A 19535-nucleotide genomic window follows, 5' to 3' on the forward strand; every position below is an offset into this window, starting at 1 on the left:
GAGCTCCAGACTCGGCTGCTCTCCACAAGCATAACTGTAGCAGGGTGAATAGTAGTGCACAAGTCCTTTGTTGTCCCTCTTTGATGATGCCTCAATAGAGTTGCACTGCCTATGAATGGGGACGTTTCTGTGGGGAGAGCATCTCATTGGCCTTGTTTGCTTCACCCCAGTAACAGCTTTAAACTCGGAAGAAGAGAAGGATCCTCCCACCTACGAGGAAGCCTTCCCTGCGCTCCCTGAGAAAGCACCATGTTTGGAAGCTGCCCGGGAACCTGCTGGGCCCTGGAGCAAAATCCGGTCAATAAAGGCTTCTGTCATCACTCAGGTTGGTGGGAGTGGGTGTCTTATCTCCCTCCTTTTCATCCCTCCAAAAAGTAGGTGAAGCGAAGCTTTCCCTGGAGTATGAAATCCCTTAGTGTGCCAGAGTAACTGCCTCTTTGCTGTCCTTTGCCCTGGGGCACAAGGAAGACTGCGGCTGAATGCTAGGACAGCTCTGGAGGGGGAGGGATGTGTTGAAAACTGCCCAGACAAAGCTCTGCATCCCTGTTGCACAGTCAGCTGGAACAGGCCTGAAGGGAGGATTGCAGAGGGAGGCACTGACAATCAAAAGCACACTGACACCTTGCTGTGCCCTGCTTGTGTCTGTCCCGTGGCTGAGCAGGTGTTCCATGTGCCACTGGAGGAGAGGAAATACAAGGACATGGATCGGTTTGGAGAAAGCAAGCAGGCCAAGATCTGCCTTGACATCATGCAGAAGACGGGAGCTCACCTGGAGCTGTCTCTCGCAAAGGACCAGGGCCTTTCGATCGTGGTCTCTGGCAAGCCGGAAGCAGTCACGAAGGCTCGGAAGCAGATTGTCGCTCGACTGCAGACTCAGGTGAGGGCATCTAACTGTTTCTGCCTTCAGCTTTGCTCTTCCCCAAGACTCGCAAATGCTTTGAGACCCTTGGGCCCGTGTGCTTGTAAGCCAAAGAGGTGTGTTGTTACATGACTAATTCAGCTTTGCCATACGTTTTCAAAGCACCCAATTGGCAATTTGGAATGGGAATGAGGCTTAAAATAGGGTTCCAAGGTAATTACAGGCCGTGGTGTTGCATGAAGCGTGGAGTCTGCGATCTCTGGAACATTTGAGTTGCAACCAGTGACTTTGTGCTGAGGTGCTGGTGCTGGAGGGGGTGCAGGAGCCTCACACACAAAGCTAGTAGTGTGTGAGAACGGGACTGTGCTTTTCCTGAAGCCCTTCAGAGAAGAACATGGAAGGCTGGGAGAAAGAAAAGTAGAGAAAAGGAAGTCCTGCCAAAAGCCAAAAGCTTCGGGTCAGGGTTCTGCCTTGTGTAGCTCAAGGCACACTGGTAAGGAGCCACAACCCTGTTGTTTCGGTTGCTTCAGTCCTCTAGGTTTTGATCTCTTACCTTAAGGTTCTTGAGCTCATAGTCAAGGTGGTAGCTCTTGTTAGGATGTATCGCAGCCAGGTGTTGCAGTGTGTTTTAAAGTATAATGCCAAAGGTAGGTAATGCGATGTTAATACCATGTCTGCTTAGTGCTGTTCAGCCCCTGTGTCATACCCTGCCAGAGGAAAGAGAAAGGAACAAAACCCTACATCCACAATGTGCATCTGAAAAATCAGTTCAGGTCATGCCGCCACAGATCCGTGAGCCACTGTTCTCAAATATACCTCCTACTGCCCTGGCCCCAGGTCGGGAAGGTGTGTCTGTATTCCAGCTTCTCTTAGGCTTGGCTGGCTTCAGGACAGGAACACAGAGCTGAAAAGTCACACCGAGTGATCTTTTCTTCATCTTTCATTTTTCCATTATAGCTTGAATGTTCATTGTCTGATTGCTGTTAGTGGTTACCTAATCACAGGGACCAGGAGCACGATAGCAGTCATCAGCTACCAGACCTGTACAAACTCAGTGAGAAGGGAAGAAGTCAGGAAGCCCTCGTATAGACCAGCCCTTTAATGGTAGATTGAGAAGGACCCCTTTTGCATGTGGGGCCTTCTAGAAGCAGTCCCAGGAGCAGCACGTGCTACACTTGAAGACACCTTAGCACTTAAGTAGCGGTGAGCATCTGCTAGCTGCCTGCCTCCTGCAGTAGGTTTCTGGTGTTGAATTTCTCTTTCCTAGGAGTCATACTGTATGTCTTGTTCTCTGTAGCCTTGGCAGCAGGTGTCAGAGTTCAGATAAACTCCAGCTGTGCGCTGTCATCACAGTTGTTGTCTGGTGTCTTACACTAGAGGAGAGGCACCTCCTCGTCTGTGTCGGAAGGCCTTTGCTAATTCAGGGTACCGCTCCTGTGCAAACAGAAGGGTTTTGAGGGAAAGGTGGGGTCTATACTCCTGGCACGGAGGCGCTGTAGATCAGCTGGTACAGTGTCAGCCCTCAGACAGAGTGCGCTGGGAAGGCGTTGTGTTTGCTCTGAGGAGCAGTACCACTGAGCAGCGTCTACCTTGCTTTCCCTGGCTCTGTTCCTGTGGATCTGCCAGTGCAGGCAAGGCTTTTCACAGATGCTTGGTTCTTCTGCTGCAGGCTTCGGCAACAGTTGCCATCCCCAAGGAGCACCACCGTTTTGTCATTGGAAAGAAGGGTGCGAAGCTGCAGGACCTGAAGCTCAAAACTGCAACCAAAATGCAGGTCCCCCGCCCAGATGACCCCAGCAACCAGATCAAGATCAGCGGCACTAAAGAAGGGATTGAGAAGGCCCGGCAGGAGATCCTGCTTATCTCCGCTGAGCAGGTACCTCAGTACTGTGATCTCTCTCATGGCATTGGCTGCTCAGCCATTTTGCTTCCCCGTGGTGTAGTCGGAGTTTGCAGCCACCGTGGCTACAGTCAGTGGCTAACGTTAGCCTGAACGGAGACGTATGCTGTGCCACTCGCTGGCTGTGTGAGCACCGCTGCCAGGTCCTGAAACTTCTTGTGCTGCGTTTTGTCCATCTCTGAAGCCAAAACAAGCATTTGATAGTTGAAGCGACGCGTCTTAGGTGCCAGCTGAGATAAGGCAGGAGATCACAGGGGTGAATATCGTAAACAAGGAGCAGCAGCAGCAACCGTATTTGTAGATTGAAAGAGGTGGAGATCTACAAGCCCGCCAACTGAGAAGGTTGCTTGGGCCAGAGTGTCAGGCAGGACACCCCTGGGAACTTAGCTGTGCCTGGCAGAGACTGTAATATAGAGGGCAGTTCCCACCAAGGTCTGTTGTGGGCTCTTCCAGGATAAGCGTGCCGTGGAGCGGCTGGACGTGGAGAAAGTGTACCACCCTTTCATTGCTGGCCCTTACAACAAGCTGGTGAGGGAGCTCATGCAGGACACAGGGACGCGCATCAACATTCCTCCACCCAGTGTCAACAAGACCGAGATAGTCTTCACCGGAGAAAAGGAGCGACTAGCCCAGGCTGTGGCTCGAGTTAAGAAGATCTATGAGGAGAAGGTACGCATGGTCCATAAAGCTTCCCACCTTCCCCTGGCACCTGCTCCTAGGCACTCTTCCCTTCTTGTTCTACTTTTGTGCATCCCTCCGTTGCATCTGGCTCAGCAGCCCTTGCAGTACATGACCCCGAATCCTACCGTTTCCTCACTCGGCAGAGTGGGAGCTGGGCTGATACTATCCGGGAGGTGACAGATTTCTCGCTTTTCTGTACCGTGGGAATTAGCAGGCCACCAAGAGCTCCCCTGGCTCTTGTTCACACCGGGGCTACTAAGGAAGGAAAGAAGTGTGAAGTCTACAGCGGTGGCCAGCTGACAGTATCAAAGTTGCTACCTAAGTAGAAGTTGCTGAAGAGCGAATGTCACTCCAGTTTATTTCCCACAGCCAACGCTGCTGTGAATATCCTTGTTGTGGGTTGCTGGGCTGTTTTTCCTCGTGGTTAGGTCTGTATTTGTACCGGTCTGGATTTCAACAATCGGCTTATAGCCTGCACAGTGTTGCATCACAGCACTGCCTGGGAGACGGCTGGGAGTTGAACCCTGTTGTCCAACGGGGGGACGGGGGGGACGACAACGACATGCCTGTGTGTGTGTGTGGTCTCTTCCATGCCGTGTCCCAGGGAGCTTGACACAGCATGCTAGTTTTGTACTTCCCCTGTGAATTTTTGAGCACAAGGCTTTCTGTAGGCAGGGGCCCAAGGGGTGCTAGGGTACTGCCGAGCCACTGTGCTCAGCTTGGCTTTGCTCTTTGCTGGGTGCAGAGTCTGACTGCATCTTGTGCCTCTTCCTGTCGCTCTTGTCCTTCCCCGCCCCCTTGTGATTGACGCCTCAGTGTCTCTGCCCCTACAGAAAAAGAAGACTACTACTATTGCAGTGGAGGTGAAGAAGTCCCAGCACAAGTATGTCATCGGCCCCAAGGGGAATTCCCTGCAGGAGATCTTGGAGAAGACTGGAGTCTCTGTCGAGATCCCACCCATTGACAGTAGCTCGGAGACGCTGATACTGCGAGGCGAGCCTGAAAAACTGGGGCAAGCATTGACTGAAGTCTTTGCAAAGGTACTTACAAGATGGGCTAGGCCTCCTTTGAAGGTCCCATGAAGATACATTTGTGAGCACTGACGGCTGTAGCGGGGGTGCTCTCTCTTGGGCCATTAGAGGTGCAGCTTAGAAGTCAATACCGGAGGTGCAGCATGGGAATTGGAACTGAATTGTTGGGAAGGCCTCTTCCAGTTTGTCCATCAAACAGCTTCTCTGTTTTTCTGTCTCTCAGGCCAACAGTTTTACCGTCTCCTCGGTCTCTGCCCCCTCTTGGCTTCATCGTTTCATTATTGGAAAGAAAGGACAGAACCTGGCCAAAATAACTCAGCAGATGCCAAAGGTATGGATGAGCTGGTTAGCTTAGCACCCCCGGCGTAGAAAAAGGTTTAGTCCAGATCACTCGTCACGGGAGAGAGAGGTGTATTCTAGTGTGGGTAAACCCAGGGGGAAATGACACAGATCTTTGCTGTTCAAGGGAACCCTCTCTTTTACTGCTGCAAACACTGCTCATCCTATGTTATTGTCATGGGTTGAGCCCTTCCAAGGAAGCTTTATGTGGTGCTGTTTTGAGAACTGATGTAGCAGGATACCTGGAAATGCTGAGTGCGGCAAGGCTTCTCCCTGGTGAGTTAGACGGTATCTAGATAAAGGCTAGATGAGTAAACTTCTCCAAAGCCCTTGCAGAAACCGGGACAGCACCAGAGCCTTGGGCTCTAGGCACTGCCATATGGCTGACATCGTTAAGTTACTGACTTGGGAAATTGTGGGGATTTTGTTTGGGCTTTTTGGGAAGAGGCGCATCTCTTAGTGGCAGGGATCGATGGTGTAGGCCTGACCAAGGGTATTGGCCTGGCTTGGATCTTGGCAAATTCTTAAGAGATTCATTGTCTTTCACCTCAAGGTTCGCATCAAATTCACTGGAGGAGAGGATAACATCACTTTGGAAGGGCCTACAGAAGATGTGCATGTGGCTCAGGAACAGATTGAAGCCATGGTCAAGGAACTGATGAGCTGGAGTTACTAGTTCCAGTAAGAAACTGGGGCAAGAAGGGGCAACAGAGCAGAGGGGCCCCTGCTTAGGGCCCTGCTTAGGGCCAGAAAAAATTAGAACTTGGTTTTTGGCAATTGTTCATTGAAACACGTACTTTGTGTGCTAACGCAAACTGTCAGCATTCCTAGAGTTGTATGTAACATGCCGCCTGTGTGGCTGAGGGCTGCCCGGCAAGTGTGATGTGTGTGAGAGACACAGTTTAACTGTGAAGTGAGTGGGGGGTCCCGATCTGCGTTTCCGTGTTCCCCGCGAGGGGGCCGGCCAGAGACGGACGAAGCGATTGAAAAGTCGACGTATGAAGTGGTGGAATGCACTATTAGATATTAGAATGGGGAACTGTGGACCAAACACTAGAACGAATGTCATTTGGGAAAAGCACGAACGCGGGGCCCCAGGTCAGTAAAGGGGAGTCAGAGGCCTTGGGAATACAGCCTATTAAACCCTGTTCCACAGGCAGTAACGTAACATTTGAGAACCGAACGGCAAGTCAGGAAGATCCTTTCTTGCTGTGGCAGGCCGCTTGTGTAAGGCTTTTATTGTCTGCCGAGGCTGCTGGAGTAAATGAAGAGAACCAGTCCTTTGGGCGGGAGTGCTGAGGCAAGGCACTTTGTAAAGCGTTCCCCAAAGCAAGGGCAACCAAGTCACGCCTCGTCCTGGCTTTGTGGCTTTAGCAGTGCTTCCTGGCTCTTATTGTTGCAGGTGCTGTTTTCCTGCCTGAAGCCCTGGGGCTCCTGGGTAGCCGCCACCCCCGCAGCCCGCAGCTGCTGTCCTCAATAAAATGATCTTTCCTCTCTTCTGACTACGTCTGCCATGTGATAATTGGGGACTGGGCAGATATTGTTTGGTGGTGCGTCCTAGGGGAGGACTTTGGGATCATCCCTTGGCCCAGACTCCTTGCCAGTGGGCATCACGGCTGAGCTTTATGACTCACAGCACAGTCACACAGGGAGGTGGGGGCCGGATGGCACCTCTGGAGGTGTCACTGTCCCCTCAGCTCCTGCTCGGATTCTGGCTAAGACACAGCCTGTGCTCAGGCTCGATGGATGCTCCACTGGGGAGCAGCGCCATTAGCTCAGAGCCGGGACAACACGCAGGCAGACACGGTGCCGCCGCTGACCATCACCTGCAGCTCGCTGTCCCCTGCGGCCGTCATCCCTGCACACTGACTGATGGGCAGTTTCTCCAGATGCCCACGCTCAGGGCAACGGTATAAAGCAAACTGCCACGCTGGCCACTACAAATAGGTCGGCTCGCCCAAAAAGCTTTTCCAGCAGCTCCAACAGCAGCCGGACTGCTGAGGCTTTTGTGCGTCCCAGTGTGATACGGGAGACGCCCGCACCCTGATGGAGGACGAAGGATGAGCACTCTCACCATCAACCAGCTAACTGTTGCTCATAGGCTGCTGTGGTTCAAGCGGGGCCGCCAGCTGTGCAACACACAGCTGCTCGCTCCCTCCCCTCCCTCCCCAGGGGGATGGCAGGGAGAACTGGGAGGCTCAAAAGGGAGAAAACTCGTAGGCTGAGGCCAAGGCTTTGATGTGTGCAGGGGAACGTGCTGGTGCAGTTTGTGATTGAAAACTGCGGGGACATCTTTGGGGAGGAGGTGGCCGGCCCCTCCCCTCCATCAGCTGAGGAGGTGCCAGCACCTGTGGACAGGTGCACAGGTATGAGGAGGGGCTGAGGGTTTTCAAAATCTGGGGCTTCTGGTCCAATTCCTTATTGTGCTGCTGGTGGATTTTGGTTTAGGTGTTGTCCACTTCCACGAGGTCACTTTGCTGCACGTGCTTTTGTGTTCCATGGGTGCGTTTGGAAGATCAAAGGAGCCGTGCAGGTGAAGCAAACGCAGAGCCCCAGGCAAAAGACTTCTTGCACACAGCACCCTCTCTGTTCATCCTCTACAAAGAAGCAGGGGCAGCTATGGTGGTGAAATCAGAAATAGTAGAGGGATGTCAGGCCAAGAAACACTGACACGTTTCTCATGTATGACAGTAGTTTCTGATAGGGCCAAGCAGCTGCTGTGCCTCCTCCTGCCATTAGATCTCGTCTGTTTGACTTTTCCCACCCTCTAATGATAGAGAAGAAAAACCAGAAAGGTTGTTTCTCAGATGCATTGGGAATGTGCTTAATCAATCTAAATACCTACAAGAAGTCAAATACAAAATCGCAGATTTAAAAATAAAAGGCTCACGCCCCAGAATGGGATAATGCTGCCCAAGGGATAACGGCAGAACCGTGTCCCAGGAAGGCAGAAGCAAGCCCAGCAGAACGAAGCTGGCAAGGGTCTGTCCTACCCTCCAAGGCCCCTCCAGTTTGTGGTGCCCCAGCCCGCAAGAAGGGGCAGCCCATCATCCCAATTCATCAGAGCTCCTGAAGCCTATCTTGCGACCGTGCAAAATATGGATAATGCAAAGCAACCAAAGGGATCTTATTTGAGGAGCTAAGGTAGCAATTTGGAAAACGGTAGCTTACTACTCCAGGTGTCTTGCCACCTTTCAACTTCAACCTTTCCGGTTCAGGCACTTGTACCTTTGCCTCCAACCACCCCCGAGAGCACAGCCGACTCCTCGGTAGACCCGGAACAGCTGATGAGCCTTTCAGAGGAAAGAAGGTAAAATGAGCTCCCTTTGTTTAAAATGAGAACTGATTCCAGTTGATCGTGGTTTTACCTCTCTAATAACACTGTGGAATATCAAGGTTTGCAGGGTCTTTCGTTTCAGGAAAATGAAAAGCAAAGAAACAGAAAGGGAAAACAGGTCTCTGGAGAAGAGGCTGAAAGCACACCAGAAGAGAAAAGGAGAGAAGAAAAGCTTTTCGAGATCAAGCGCTGAAAAAATTCAGGAAGGTCAAGAAGCCCAGGTGTATCCAGACACTGCTGTCCATCTCTCAAAACTCTGAACACTGCACTAAGTGCATGAACTATTTTTAGCGTGCACAGGGGCTTGTGGAGGAATCTGATCTTTTGGAGTTCTTCAACATTTTATGAACTAAGTAAGAAGAATCACCTTTCTTGATCAAAGCTTAGACTTGGATACCTTTTTTCTGCTCTCTGCTTAGATCTGAGGACTAACATCCCGTTTGCCAAAACCTTCCGCAATTCCGAGAGAAACATAACAAACCAGAACAAATCAGTATTCTTTGGTCCCATGCACATAACATACCAGGTACACTGTAGAAACAAAATAATTTCAAGAATGGACAAACTTTAAATTGTTCTTTCTAAGCATATCCTTTACCTCTCTTTCTACTTTGTCAGTCTCGTATTCGAAGACTTGTTCCCTTAAATCAGTACACTTGGCATTTAAATCCTTGTTTTGCTCTTCTATGAGATAAATTTGCTTTTCCCTATCAGCTCTGAGTTTGTTCAGAGTATCATTAAACCGGTCCTGCACATCATTCACTACTTCTTCTTTCATGATCCTCTTGCTCTGTGTATCTTCCAGCTGCTGACGCAGTAAAGGGTTTTCACTCTGGAGCTGGGCCAATCGCTCCTGCAAGGACTCCTGTTTTATTACAAGTTCGCTTACTGGATCTTTCTCAAGTTGTTGAGCACGATCACATTCCTTTGCCTGACGCTGGGCTTGACTTAATTCTTTTTGTGCCATTTCTACAAGCAAAGTTTTTTCTCTGAGGGTTTGCTCCAACTGGTGAAGCTCATTTTCTAGCCTATTAGCTTTGCTTTCAGCTTTACACAGCTGCTGAGACAAGCTCTTGTTGGCTTCTTGTGTGTCGGAGAGGTCATGATGGAGCTTGTCTTGCAAGCGATGCCATTCATCACGTTCTCTGTGAAATCTTTGTTCAGCATCCTTTTCTGATGACCGATGACGTTCAAGTTCTTGAACAGCAGCATTCAGGCGGGAATGAAATGATTTGATTTCTGTCTCTAGTCTGTCTTTGCTTTCGTTTGTCTGCTCAAGTCTGGAAGTCAGCACTGCAGATTCTGTCTTTAGTAAGTCCAGCTGTGCATTGTACTGAAGAACCGTTTGTGTTAATGCTTCCTTGTTCAGTTTAAGTTCCTTTTTGAGAGCTTCATTTTTTTCTTTCAAGGTCTTATTTTCCTCTAAAGATTTTCCTTCTTCCTCCTGGTGCCTAAGTCTTACTTGATTGATTTCTAGCCTTAGCACAGCAATCTCATCTTGTAGTAACTGATTCTTGTACAACAGATCCTTTTCTCTCTCAGTGTTGGATTCCTGAATGACAGGGAACATGAATAAAGAGCCAATTGGGAAATGAATCTACAAAAAAAACTTCAGCAATAAACTGCATTTTAACATTTCTAATACTGAAGCATGACTTCAAGGATGAAGTTTCAGGCAATAAGCTACTCTGTGAACCCACGCACATGTACAATGTACGTACACAACGGAAGTGCAACATATCCTTAAAACCTAAATGAACATCCCAAATACACAATACCCCCTTAAACCTACAACCAAATAATAAAATTATTTAAAACATCTCAAGTGTAAAGCTTTTAAAATGACAGTGCTTTCTTGTATGTGCATGCCTTTATAATATTGCCTTTAAGGTTGAATTAGTTGTGCTACAGATCTGGTAAAAACAAGGCTAGAAAGGGTATTTTCCTTCTCAAATGTCTTCTGAACACTTATCCTTTTGTGTTACTGGAAGTTAGCTATGAAACTCAATCACCCCCGGAATGCAATAGTCCTGTATATTCCCTCTTTATTATATGTTTAACTTTTTTCGACTTAAACACATTCATCCTACATTTATTGGGCAGCACAGCCAAGAACAAACAAGGCTTCCAAGCACTGCACATTCTTAGGAAATTCAGTAAACTCTTTTCAAGATCTTTTTGAATACAGTGTTTATGGTTGCTTTTTCTCCTCCAGTTACTCTAACTCCTACAGAGAGTTGAATTCATTGTTGATATTCGATCATAAAATTTCAGATGTGGAGGTGGAAAAGAAAGGCATACTTGAAGTAAGTAAGTTCAATAAGGGAATAACTAAAAAAAAAAAAAAAAAAAAAAAAGCAATGGAAACACAAACACTGTCAAACAACTTTCTTCCTGGTCAACCTTGACATAGGTAGCTAGGTGTCTCATTGCTAGAAACCCTAAAAAGTGATAATAAAATGTCTGTGAAATGACAAATAACAGATAGGTTAAGAAACGGGGTAAATAGTGTGTTCTATTAGTTTCCAACTTGCACAAGTAATTCAGGTACATACAGGAGTGATGCTGCTTTCCAGAACTTTTAAAGACGTAAGAGAAAACAGGAAAGGTATTTACACAGTTAAGTTACACCGGTAAACAGTAAATAAACCATCAAGAAACACGGGAAGTTATATAAGATTTATTATGACTTTAAAACAAATATGGTGAAATCTGACTTATTCGAAAAAAGATATCTGCTTACCTCTGAATTTTTTCCTATAGATCTTCTTGTCTCTTCTTTAGTTCCATTTGTCTCCCAAGGTGGTTGTTCAAAATTCCTTCTTGAAGGGCTCTGGCCCTCTTTTCCTGAGAGCGCTGTGTCTGTGTTTCATCACGTTCCTCTTCAACCTACAGTAATACAACTGCTTGCATCTCGAGAAAAATCAGAGCTAGCAATACATCTTCCCACTCTCCCCAGAATACCTGAAAAGATTTTTGATTCCCCACAGCTATGATAACCCACCTATAAAGAATAAATTTTAATTTTCTTCTGAAAATTTAAGAAGAAGAAATACAGGATGTTTTGTAGTAATTTCGAAAAAAGTCAGGCTTTGCCTGAAATACAAATGAAACCTAAATTCTGAAAAAGAAAAAAAGGATTAATAAACTGCAAAGCCAAAAAAACCCAACAAAACAAAACAACAACAGACCAATTGTGAACCAACTGTTCTCTACTGCCCTCAAAATTTGGCAATAGTTATCCAATGCCTCTTCCATGAACAAAGCACCTCCTTCTCTAGGCATACTGGAATACAAGTGAAAAGAAGCAGAAAAGAAAGTGTTTAATTCATTATTTAATATACCTGTTTCAAGAGCTTTCTCAGTGTTCTTATCTCCATTTCTAAATTCCTTGAGTGTAACTCAAGTTTCTGTTTCTCCTCCCTTTCTTTACAACATTGATCTTCTTTCCTTTGCAGTTTTTCTCTCATTTTCTCACAGAGCACTTCTACTCTGAGTCTCTTTGCTTCTTCTTGTTTCAAAGAACACCTGGGATGTAACAGAGTATTTGAGAAACAAAAGCACTGATACAAAAGTAGATGTTCCACATGATGAACTTGCAGAGACAACTCAAACCATAAAAAAACTTAAATGTTTCCAGATTCCATATTTTTACTGTACTTCTCAACTTTTTAAAGAATTCTAACTTCATTCCATTGTCCACGGTATCAGTTGTACAAAATACGGAAATAAACCATTGATTGATTTACCAGTTTTTTGTAAGGTTACACAGGGAAATGCACACTAGTGTGTACACTTCTGTCATAAAAAAATAAATCCTCTTCATATTAAATCCATTATGTTGAAAAAGGAGTTTGTAGTCTCATCGGATCAAAGCATCATAAACTTTTACTATGGTTAATATACATTTTCTTAGTATACTGAGCCTACATATTAGGGATTCAGTGACTAGAAGTAATACTGGTGAATCAGCACGCCACTTATCTATGGCAACAATTTTTCAGCAAGCCTTCTGTAAGGCTGCCCACAGACAGAACAAGCAGTTTCTGTTTACTCGAGAAGGATGTCAGTGTTCAAAACCAGATTCAGAAATGCATGGGGTTTAAGCTGAATATGATTAAAACCAGGTTTAAAACCTCAGTGGATCTACCTCTGGGAGAAACTACAGCAATTTCATTTTGAAGCTGACTTACAAGGAAAGCCTTATGGAAGGTCAGCTTCTTTACCAACTGAAACAATCAGCAATGAGCACTGACATGGTAAAAAACGGTCCATGGTGTGCCCATGGTACCCAAACAAGAAAGCTGCTTTGTGTTTGATCATTATTTTGACTATTTTTTCCCATATATTCACAACAGTGAACAAGAAAAAAAAAATCAAGTGTCAACGTAAGGGAAGAACTGCCAATTGAAAGCCTGCTTTAGAAATTCTGCAAGACAAGAATCAACCACCACTAAAATTACTTGAAAGACTGACAGAAACATTTGTATTTGAATGGCGTATATTGCAAGGAGAAAGCTTTACATGTAGTTTCTAGTGTAGTTTCGCAAAAAGTGTAACTTTTGAAAGTATAAATTTAACGCTGCTTGGAGAATTCACTTAGAATGAAAATACTACTTCTTTATACTTGACAGATGTTTGAGGATTTTGAACACCTGCTGAAGTCAAACCCAGGCCAAGCTGGGACCGGCCTCGTCTTCCTCGTACCCCCCTCCCCCGCGCTGGGAGGCCCAACTCCCCCAGGCCCAGCTCCCGCAGCCTCCCCTCACAGGGCTGGTGCTCCTGCCCCCGGGCCAGCCCGGCATCTCCCTGCCGACCTCACACGGACTGGGCAAGATCTCCTGGGCTGGGCGGCCAAACACCGGGCCCCGGGCTCGAGACACAGCTCAGCAAGCCCTGCGGAGGGGTGGGCACTCACTGCCCCCAGGGCCCTGGCACTGCTGCCCTCCATACAGCCCAGGCCGCTGCGGGCCGCCCCAGCTGCCAGCTCACGGTGGCTCCTGCTGAGCTCGCTCTCTGCCTGGGCCGCTCCCCAGCCACGCCGTCCCACCGGGGATCACCACAAGGAGATCTCCCCTCCCAGGCCAGGGCTCTGCAGTTGTCCTTGCTGAACTGCCTACGGTGCCTGCTGGCCACCCCTGTCTGACGTGATGTCAACAGCGATGAGAAACCTCACGCCTCCGGGTCTAGCTCAGGAGTGTGGGGAAAGGGGCAATCCCAAACTTGACCTTTCCAACAAACAAACAGGTAAGCAAACAAATGCTCTAAGCTCTGGTTTGACTTGCACTGGGTGGAGTTACCAGAAATCCTAGTATTATAGGCCCACTGAAGCTGCAAGGACAAAATGAAAAAAAAAAAACCACCACCCAACCATCTCTCAAATCTCTCTTATAAATCTGATTTCCCCATACACACTCTCTTGCTCTTTTCTTGCTAGAAAACAAAGTTAGAACAACATCCAGAAGACTGTACATGGAGCTGGTATCCGGACGTTTTTCCCCTCTCCTTCATAGCATAACTGGCCCACGGGATTCAAAAAACCCAAACCCAAAAGACTGGAAACTTCTCATCCTGTTGCCTGCACCATCAGTGTCTTTCGGAACAAAACCACTGACAAGATAATACATTATCAGACCACAATTTACATACTTAAGGCTTTGGATATCCCTTTTCCATTCTGCTTCTTGGTGAGCCAATACAGATTTCAAATCTTGAGTCTTCTCCGCTCTGAACCGTGACTCCCTCTTTTCATCTCCCAATTCCCTTACTTCGAGTGAGAGAGCTGTATACCGATTTGTCCCACGTTCTATTCTCTGTTCATATACAAGAAGTATGTTTCGCAGTTTCAACAAAGTAGCAGAACCTGTTTTGAGACAGAAAAGACACAAAGCTGCACAAATACTGCCCAATGCTGTTCAATGCTTTGCTGCATTAGGTGCAGGTGGCAGGTCTCGGTAGCGGGAAGGTCCCTGTGAGAAGGAGCCAGGGGTCGTCCCGTGCTGGACATGGACGGTTTCGATGGACCCACCGCAGGGCACAGCTGAGCCTCTCAGCCGTGCTGGCAGCTCCTCAGGAAAAACAAACGTAGGAAAGGGCGAAACCACCACACGGGCAGAGAAGGGGAAAAGCATGTGAAAACCAGCCCCGCAAACGAACACCCAGGTCAGCGAAGGAGGAGGGAGAGGTGCTGCTCCAGGTGCCAGAGCAGAGATTCCCCTGCAGCCCCTGAGAGAACCATGCTGGAGCAGATACCCACAGCGCAGTGCTGCGCAGGACCCCGTGCCAGAGCAGGCGGATCCTTCCCGAAGGACCTGCGACCCATGGAAGGCCCAGGCTGGAGGAGATTTTCCCCAAAGGACTGCAGCCTGGGGGAGGACTCACACTGGAGCAGGGAAAAGGGACGAGGAAGGAGCAGCAGAGAGAAACTGCTACGTCCCGACTGCAGACCGCAGCCTCCCCGTGCTGCCTGGGGAGGTGGCAGGGAAGGAGCGCAGCAGAGCTTGAGCAGGGGGGGTGCCGACGTGTCCTTCTCAGGTTTGGGGTCTTTGTTTCTCACTATCCAAATGTATTTTAATCGGTGGAGTCTGTTTTGCCAGTGACAGTCACTGGGAAGTGACAGCCCTGCCTTCACACTGACCCACAAGCTTTTTCACCCCGTTTTGTCAAGGAGGGGCAGTGGCAGCACTGGGCGGGGAGTTTGGCCTTCGGCCAAGGTTAACACTTGCCTGATGAAATTTTAGCATAGTTTAAGAGCCCTAGTAAGTGATGCTTATGTTTATATAATGCCGTGTGCATATATGCAAGCATCTTATGACAGTTGAAATTTGTTATATATATGTACTTATTATTTTTAAGCAAAGCCATTATTTTGCTGTACTCCTTGTCATTAGCTGTTGAGGGGTGTGCTGGCTGTGGCTGGGATAGTGTTAGTTTTCTTCACAGTCGCTGGTACGGGGCCAAGTTTTACAGCTGTGCCGCAAACAGGGTTGGTAGCACGGGGATGTGTTCCTTATGGCCCAGCAGCGCTCACACAGAGCCAAGGCCTTTTCTGCTCCTCACCCCACCCCACCAGCCAGCAGGCTGGGGGTACGCAAGGAGCCGGGCCGGGACACAGCTGGGACAGCTGACCCCAGCTGACCCAAGGGATGTGCCATGCCACGCGGCATCATGCTCAGCATATAAAGCTGGGGGAGGACGAAGGAAGGGAGGGACATCCAGAGTGATGGCACTTTGTCTTCCCAAGTATTTGTTATGCGTGACGGAGCCCTGCTGTCCTGGAGATGGCTGAACACCCGCCTGCCCATGGGACGTGCTGGATGAATTCCTTGCTTTGCTTTGCTTGCGTGCGTGGTTTTTGCTATTGAACTGTTTTCATGCCGACCCATGAGTTTTCTCACTTTTCCCTTTCCGATGCTCTCCCCCACCCCACTGGGGTGGAACAAGTGAGTGGCTGTGTGGTGCTTAGGTGTTTAGGTGTGGCTGGGCTTAAACCACATCAGGGGGATATAAAGAAGAAAAAGCTCTTGCTGACTTTTGATGACCGCATTAGAAGGAGCTGAACTGTACTTTGCAAGAAACTGCTTCTCCAGCTCTGACTAGACAGAGAACCAATGATAATGTAAGGCACTTGGCTGATAATACAGGCAACATCTCAGGTCAGGTGACAGTTTCACAGCTTTTGAGGGGGATCTCTAATCATAAAGAGATACTATATCAAAAAAACAATACTTAGGAGTGCATACAAAGAAACCATGTTTTAAGGGGAACTTGTAACAGCTGAAGACGGTGACTTGAAAACATACCGGTATGATCCACACGAAGCTGTTCTAACAGCAGCATAGCCTCCTTGTAGGTTGAAGTTCGTAATTCCACATCCTCTGAAGTTGGGTCAGATGAGCGAGTTAAACCAGGGTCATCAGTTACTTCCACTGGGATGCTGACCTACAAAAAATACAGTACTTTCTGTAATTCCACTTTCTAGTATTACAGACCATTACAAATGCATGAATGATTCATTCTCTCCTTCACAGCCCACAGATTTGTCTCAAATACAATAAAGCTGCATACCAGCAGCAATTTGTACATCTGGTTGATCACTACATAAACACTGCTCCCATCTAAGTGATTAAAAGTTGATAGAAACTGTTTATCAAGAACTTCGTTTTACAGTACCTTGTTCTTTTCACTCCCAGTTGTTGCTGCAGGTCTAGAAAACAGAAATATATTTCAGTACTGGAATGCTTACATTGCAGTATGAATAATACCTGAAGTTCGTTTGAAAACCTCATTTCAGAAGTGAATTAAACTAAAATCTGGTATAGTAACTTCGCTAGATATAGTTCAAGACTGAAACAATTATTGTGTGCTATTAATGTCTACTGGAAGGCTAATTTTTCCGCAAGATATTAAGCAAATAGTTGAAATAACTGTTCCCTAAACTTCACGCAAAGTGACAGAAATCTTACAGCTACAGACATGTAGCTATACGCTTACGTGCATTCCCTGTTTAATACCAGGGGTTTAGCTCTCTTCAGTACCGAGAATCCTTCTCCTACAGGTCAAAGAACTGTAATTTTGGATTCTCTGGTGTCCTGGGTCTGGCTGGGATGCAGTTTATTTTCTTCACAGCAGCCCACACAGGGCTGTGTGTTAGATTTCTGACCAAAACAGTGTTGATAACACACCAGATTTTTAGCTAGGGCTGAACAGTGTCAACAACTTCTTTTTCTCACTTTGCCACAACCCGCACAAGTAAGTTCAGGGTGGGCAAGAAGTCAGGAGGGTACACAGCTGCAAGAGAAAAGGTGGAGCGGGGAGCAGGGCAAAAAATCCTGAGATACCTGCAGTGAAAGAGTGATGTCGCTTTTCTGTAAGTCTCTCCTCGCCCTTTTTAAACACATAAAATACTTCTATGCCTGTGCACACACTCATGTAATTAATCAGAATTTGTGCACAGTGACCTTATCATTAACTTGGCCAGCATGCTCAAAGCACTCTAAACAACAGCAAAGTGTTTGTCAACACAAAGTGCACCAGGTAGTGTGGTCACAAGAAAGAACAAGAATCTTCATATGCATCAGGTTTACAAAAAGCCTCAACACACAACAAAACCCCAAACTTGCCTCTAGCTCTTAGGCCAATTTACATCATTAAGTAAGTTTTGTTTTCAACGTTCCTTTTATGCATACCTTCCTTCATCCTCAGATGTTTCACTGGAAGTGCTATCATCCTGTACTTGACCATGATTGCCACTGGAAGAGCTCATCTGCTGATGAGCCTTCTGCTTTGAAGGCTGCCTTCTACTTTTCTTTGCAACTTTGGCATTCAGGGCAATTTTACTGCATTAAACAGAAAGGGGAAAAAAAAGTAAATCACCAAGTGAGTAGGCTTACAAAAAATATTTCTGTGAAACAGACATAAGATGATGTCCAGAAACGACTGAGACAAAAAATATCTACTATAAAAACACAGACTTGACTGCAAAGATCGTGGAAGATACCCAAGTACTTAAAAAACCTGCCCCTAGGAGTGAGGGGGACACGTGGAATCTGAGCTAGAGCCAGGTTAAGCTGGAATACCTATAATATCCATGTTACAGAAAGCATCTAGAGCAGAGATTCCTTTGAAGGACAGACAGGAAAAAACTCCTGCTTTAGGTTTACATAAAAATACGTGTGCCTTCTTTAGACTTTTGAGATTCGTTTGGTAATGTCATCTTTTCCCCTCTCCCGACAAAGGGCATATTAACTTAATGAAAAGGAAAACACCAACTGCACGGAGATCACTAAAATCACCTAGAAAAGGGAGTAGTAGCAAACCCCAGGTTCCTACTTTTCTTTTCTAGGTGGCCATTTCCTACAAAAATAACTGCTTTTTCCAGTCTTCAGTTCTGGTTTTGAAGATGCATTTTGCCTCAGTATTGACAAGGAAATCACAGGAATTTGGGTGGGGGGTTTATTTTTTATTTCCTTTTCTTTTTTTAGAGCAGGCAATAGATTTGAATATCGTGAGCGTTGTGTTTTCTAAAAAGACATTTTCTTCACTTTTGGAGAAGCAGTGGACTACTCACTATGGCTTTCACCACTGAGGAAACTACTTCACCTACCACAGTATTAGAAAACCTAAGACACTTACATAGTACTACAAATAAGAACTAGAGATCATTTCCTTAGCTTACCATTTCATTGGCATTTCAATCAATTTTGAGCTCTCCCCAGATGAAAAATTCTTTTTGTCTTTTTCTTCTATAGTGTTTTCATTCTCCATTTTCAAACAGTCATTCTTCCTTACAGTAATCTTTTGTTTCATTTGCCGATTAGTGATGTTGTCTGATGGTATATTTAATTTACCAAGACATTCCTGTTTCGCCACCGCCTGCACTTTTGAAATTCTTCGTTTGCTTTTTTCCTTCTCAACCTATAAAAAGAAAGTTAAGCTTCATGTATTTCTTAGTAGTTCTAAAAGACAGAAACACCACATCCAAGATTGATTAATTCAGGGTTTACCCCTGAAATAATATAACATTAGAGAAGCCTTTTCACAAAATTACACTACAAAGCGTATCATGTCATTGAAAGTGCTTTGAATTCACTCATGATTAAAGATAACAAGAAGACAGCCCTTAGAAAGAAAACAATAGTGTCTCTTAAAACATGAGAACAACAATGAAGTGAAAGCATTACTGATGGACAAAGAAGTAGGAGGACTGCACAATGTCAGTTGTAACACCACCAGAAAAGAATATCAAGTGGAACTGCGCTGGGCTCCTGCTCCCTGAACAAGGGGAGAAAAGAAAAAAAAAAGATCCCAAACCCACAAACACAAATGGTTTCACAGGAAAGAGGAATTTTAGTGAAAGGCAATGAAGACACACCACGCAGATATCACAGCACATGAATTATTAGTCAAGACCCTGTTCAGAAGCTATTTTCATTCTTTGATTCAGAATCAGAACCGATGGAGTTCTATGGATTTCTTCTTAAGGCAATGTAGTGATAACTACTTGCACTGGAACCCAGTGCCACCTGCTGTTAAACTGGAGCAATAATGCATTCCGTTTTCCAAAAATGAGGAAAAAGACAACTCTCCACTGCTCTCTTTGTTCACAAGTAACATTTCCATTAGAACAAACCCCAATTTGTAGGAAGCATCCTCCTTTAATGATGAACAGCTAAAGTGAACAGGACCGTTGATCCAGAGCGAGATTAAAGAATAAAGAGTAGCAGGTGAACTACCTCTTCTGGCAGCTGTACCTTCTCTTTCTCCAAAGCCAGGAATACTATTTGCAGCATTCCTACCTTACCCTTAAATCTTCCCGTATCTTGGTTTAGTTCTTCATCAAGATTCCTTTTCAGCATGACGTATGATTGCTGAGCATTTGCAAAAAGA

At 46.3% G+C, this 19535-nt stretch overlaps 3 protein-coding genes across 3 annotated transcripts in view; 1 reads left to right on the forward strand and 2 right to left on the reverse strand.

The window, feature by feature from the left end:
- LOC308058079 (ankyrin repeat domain-containing protein 26-like) overlaps window positions 1-19535 on the reverse strand; it is a gene marked incomplete at its 3' end in the record, with an annotated part of 181669 nt that overhangs the window by 157197 nt on the left and 4937 nt on the right. The window lies entirely within an intron of this gene.
- LOC308058082 (vigilin-like) lies at window positions 2387-8967 on the forward strand (the record flags this gene model as incomplete). The annotated part of the gene is made up of 5 exons (XM_080412089.1): window positions 2387-3428; window positions 4274-4480; window positions 4695-4802; window positions 8029-8120; window positions 8862-8967. Exons 1-5 carry the CDS (start codon window positions 3300-3302, stop codon window positions 8965-8967), a joined length of 642 nt encoding a protein of 213 aa, XP_080268215.1. The 5' UTR covers window positions 2387-3299.
- Window positions 10905-18834, reverse strand: LOC308058083 (ankyrin repeat domain-containing protein 26-like; the record flags this gene model as incomplete). The annotated part of the gene is made up of 7 exons (XM_080412090.1): window positions 18325-18834; window positions 17336-17485; window positions 16320-16353; window positions 15950-16088; window positions 13797-14010; window positions 11492-11675; window positions 10905-11036 (listed from the first exon to the last, which is right to left on the reverse strand). Exons 1-7 carry the CDS (start codon window positions 18453-18455, stop codon window positions 10905-10907), a joined length of 984 nt encoding a protein of 327 aa, XP_080268216.1. The 5' UTR covers window positions 18456-18834.

Source organism: Falco punctatus (genome assembly GCF_963210335.1).
Source record: "Falco punctatus genome assembly, contig: scaffold_23, whole genome shotgun sequence".
Lineage (NCBI taxonomy): Eukaryota > Metazoa > Chordata > Aves > Falconiformes > Falconidae > Falco > Falco punctatus.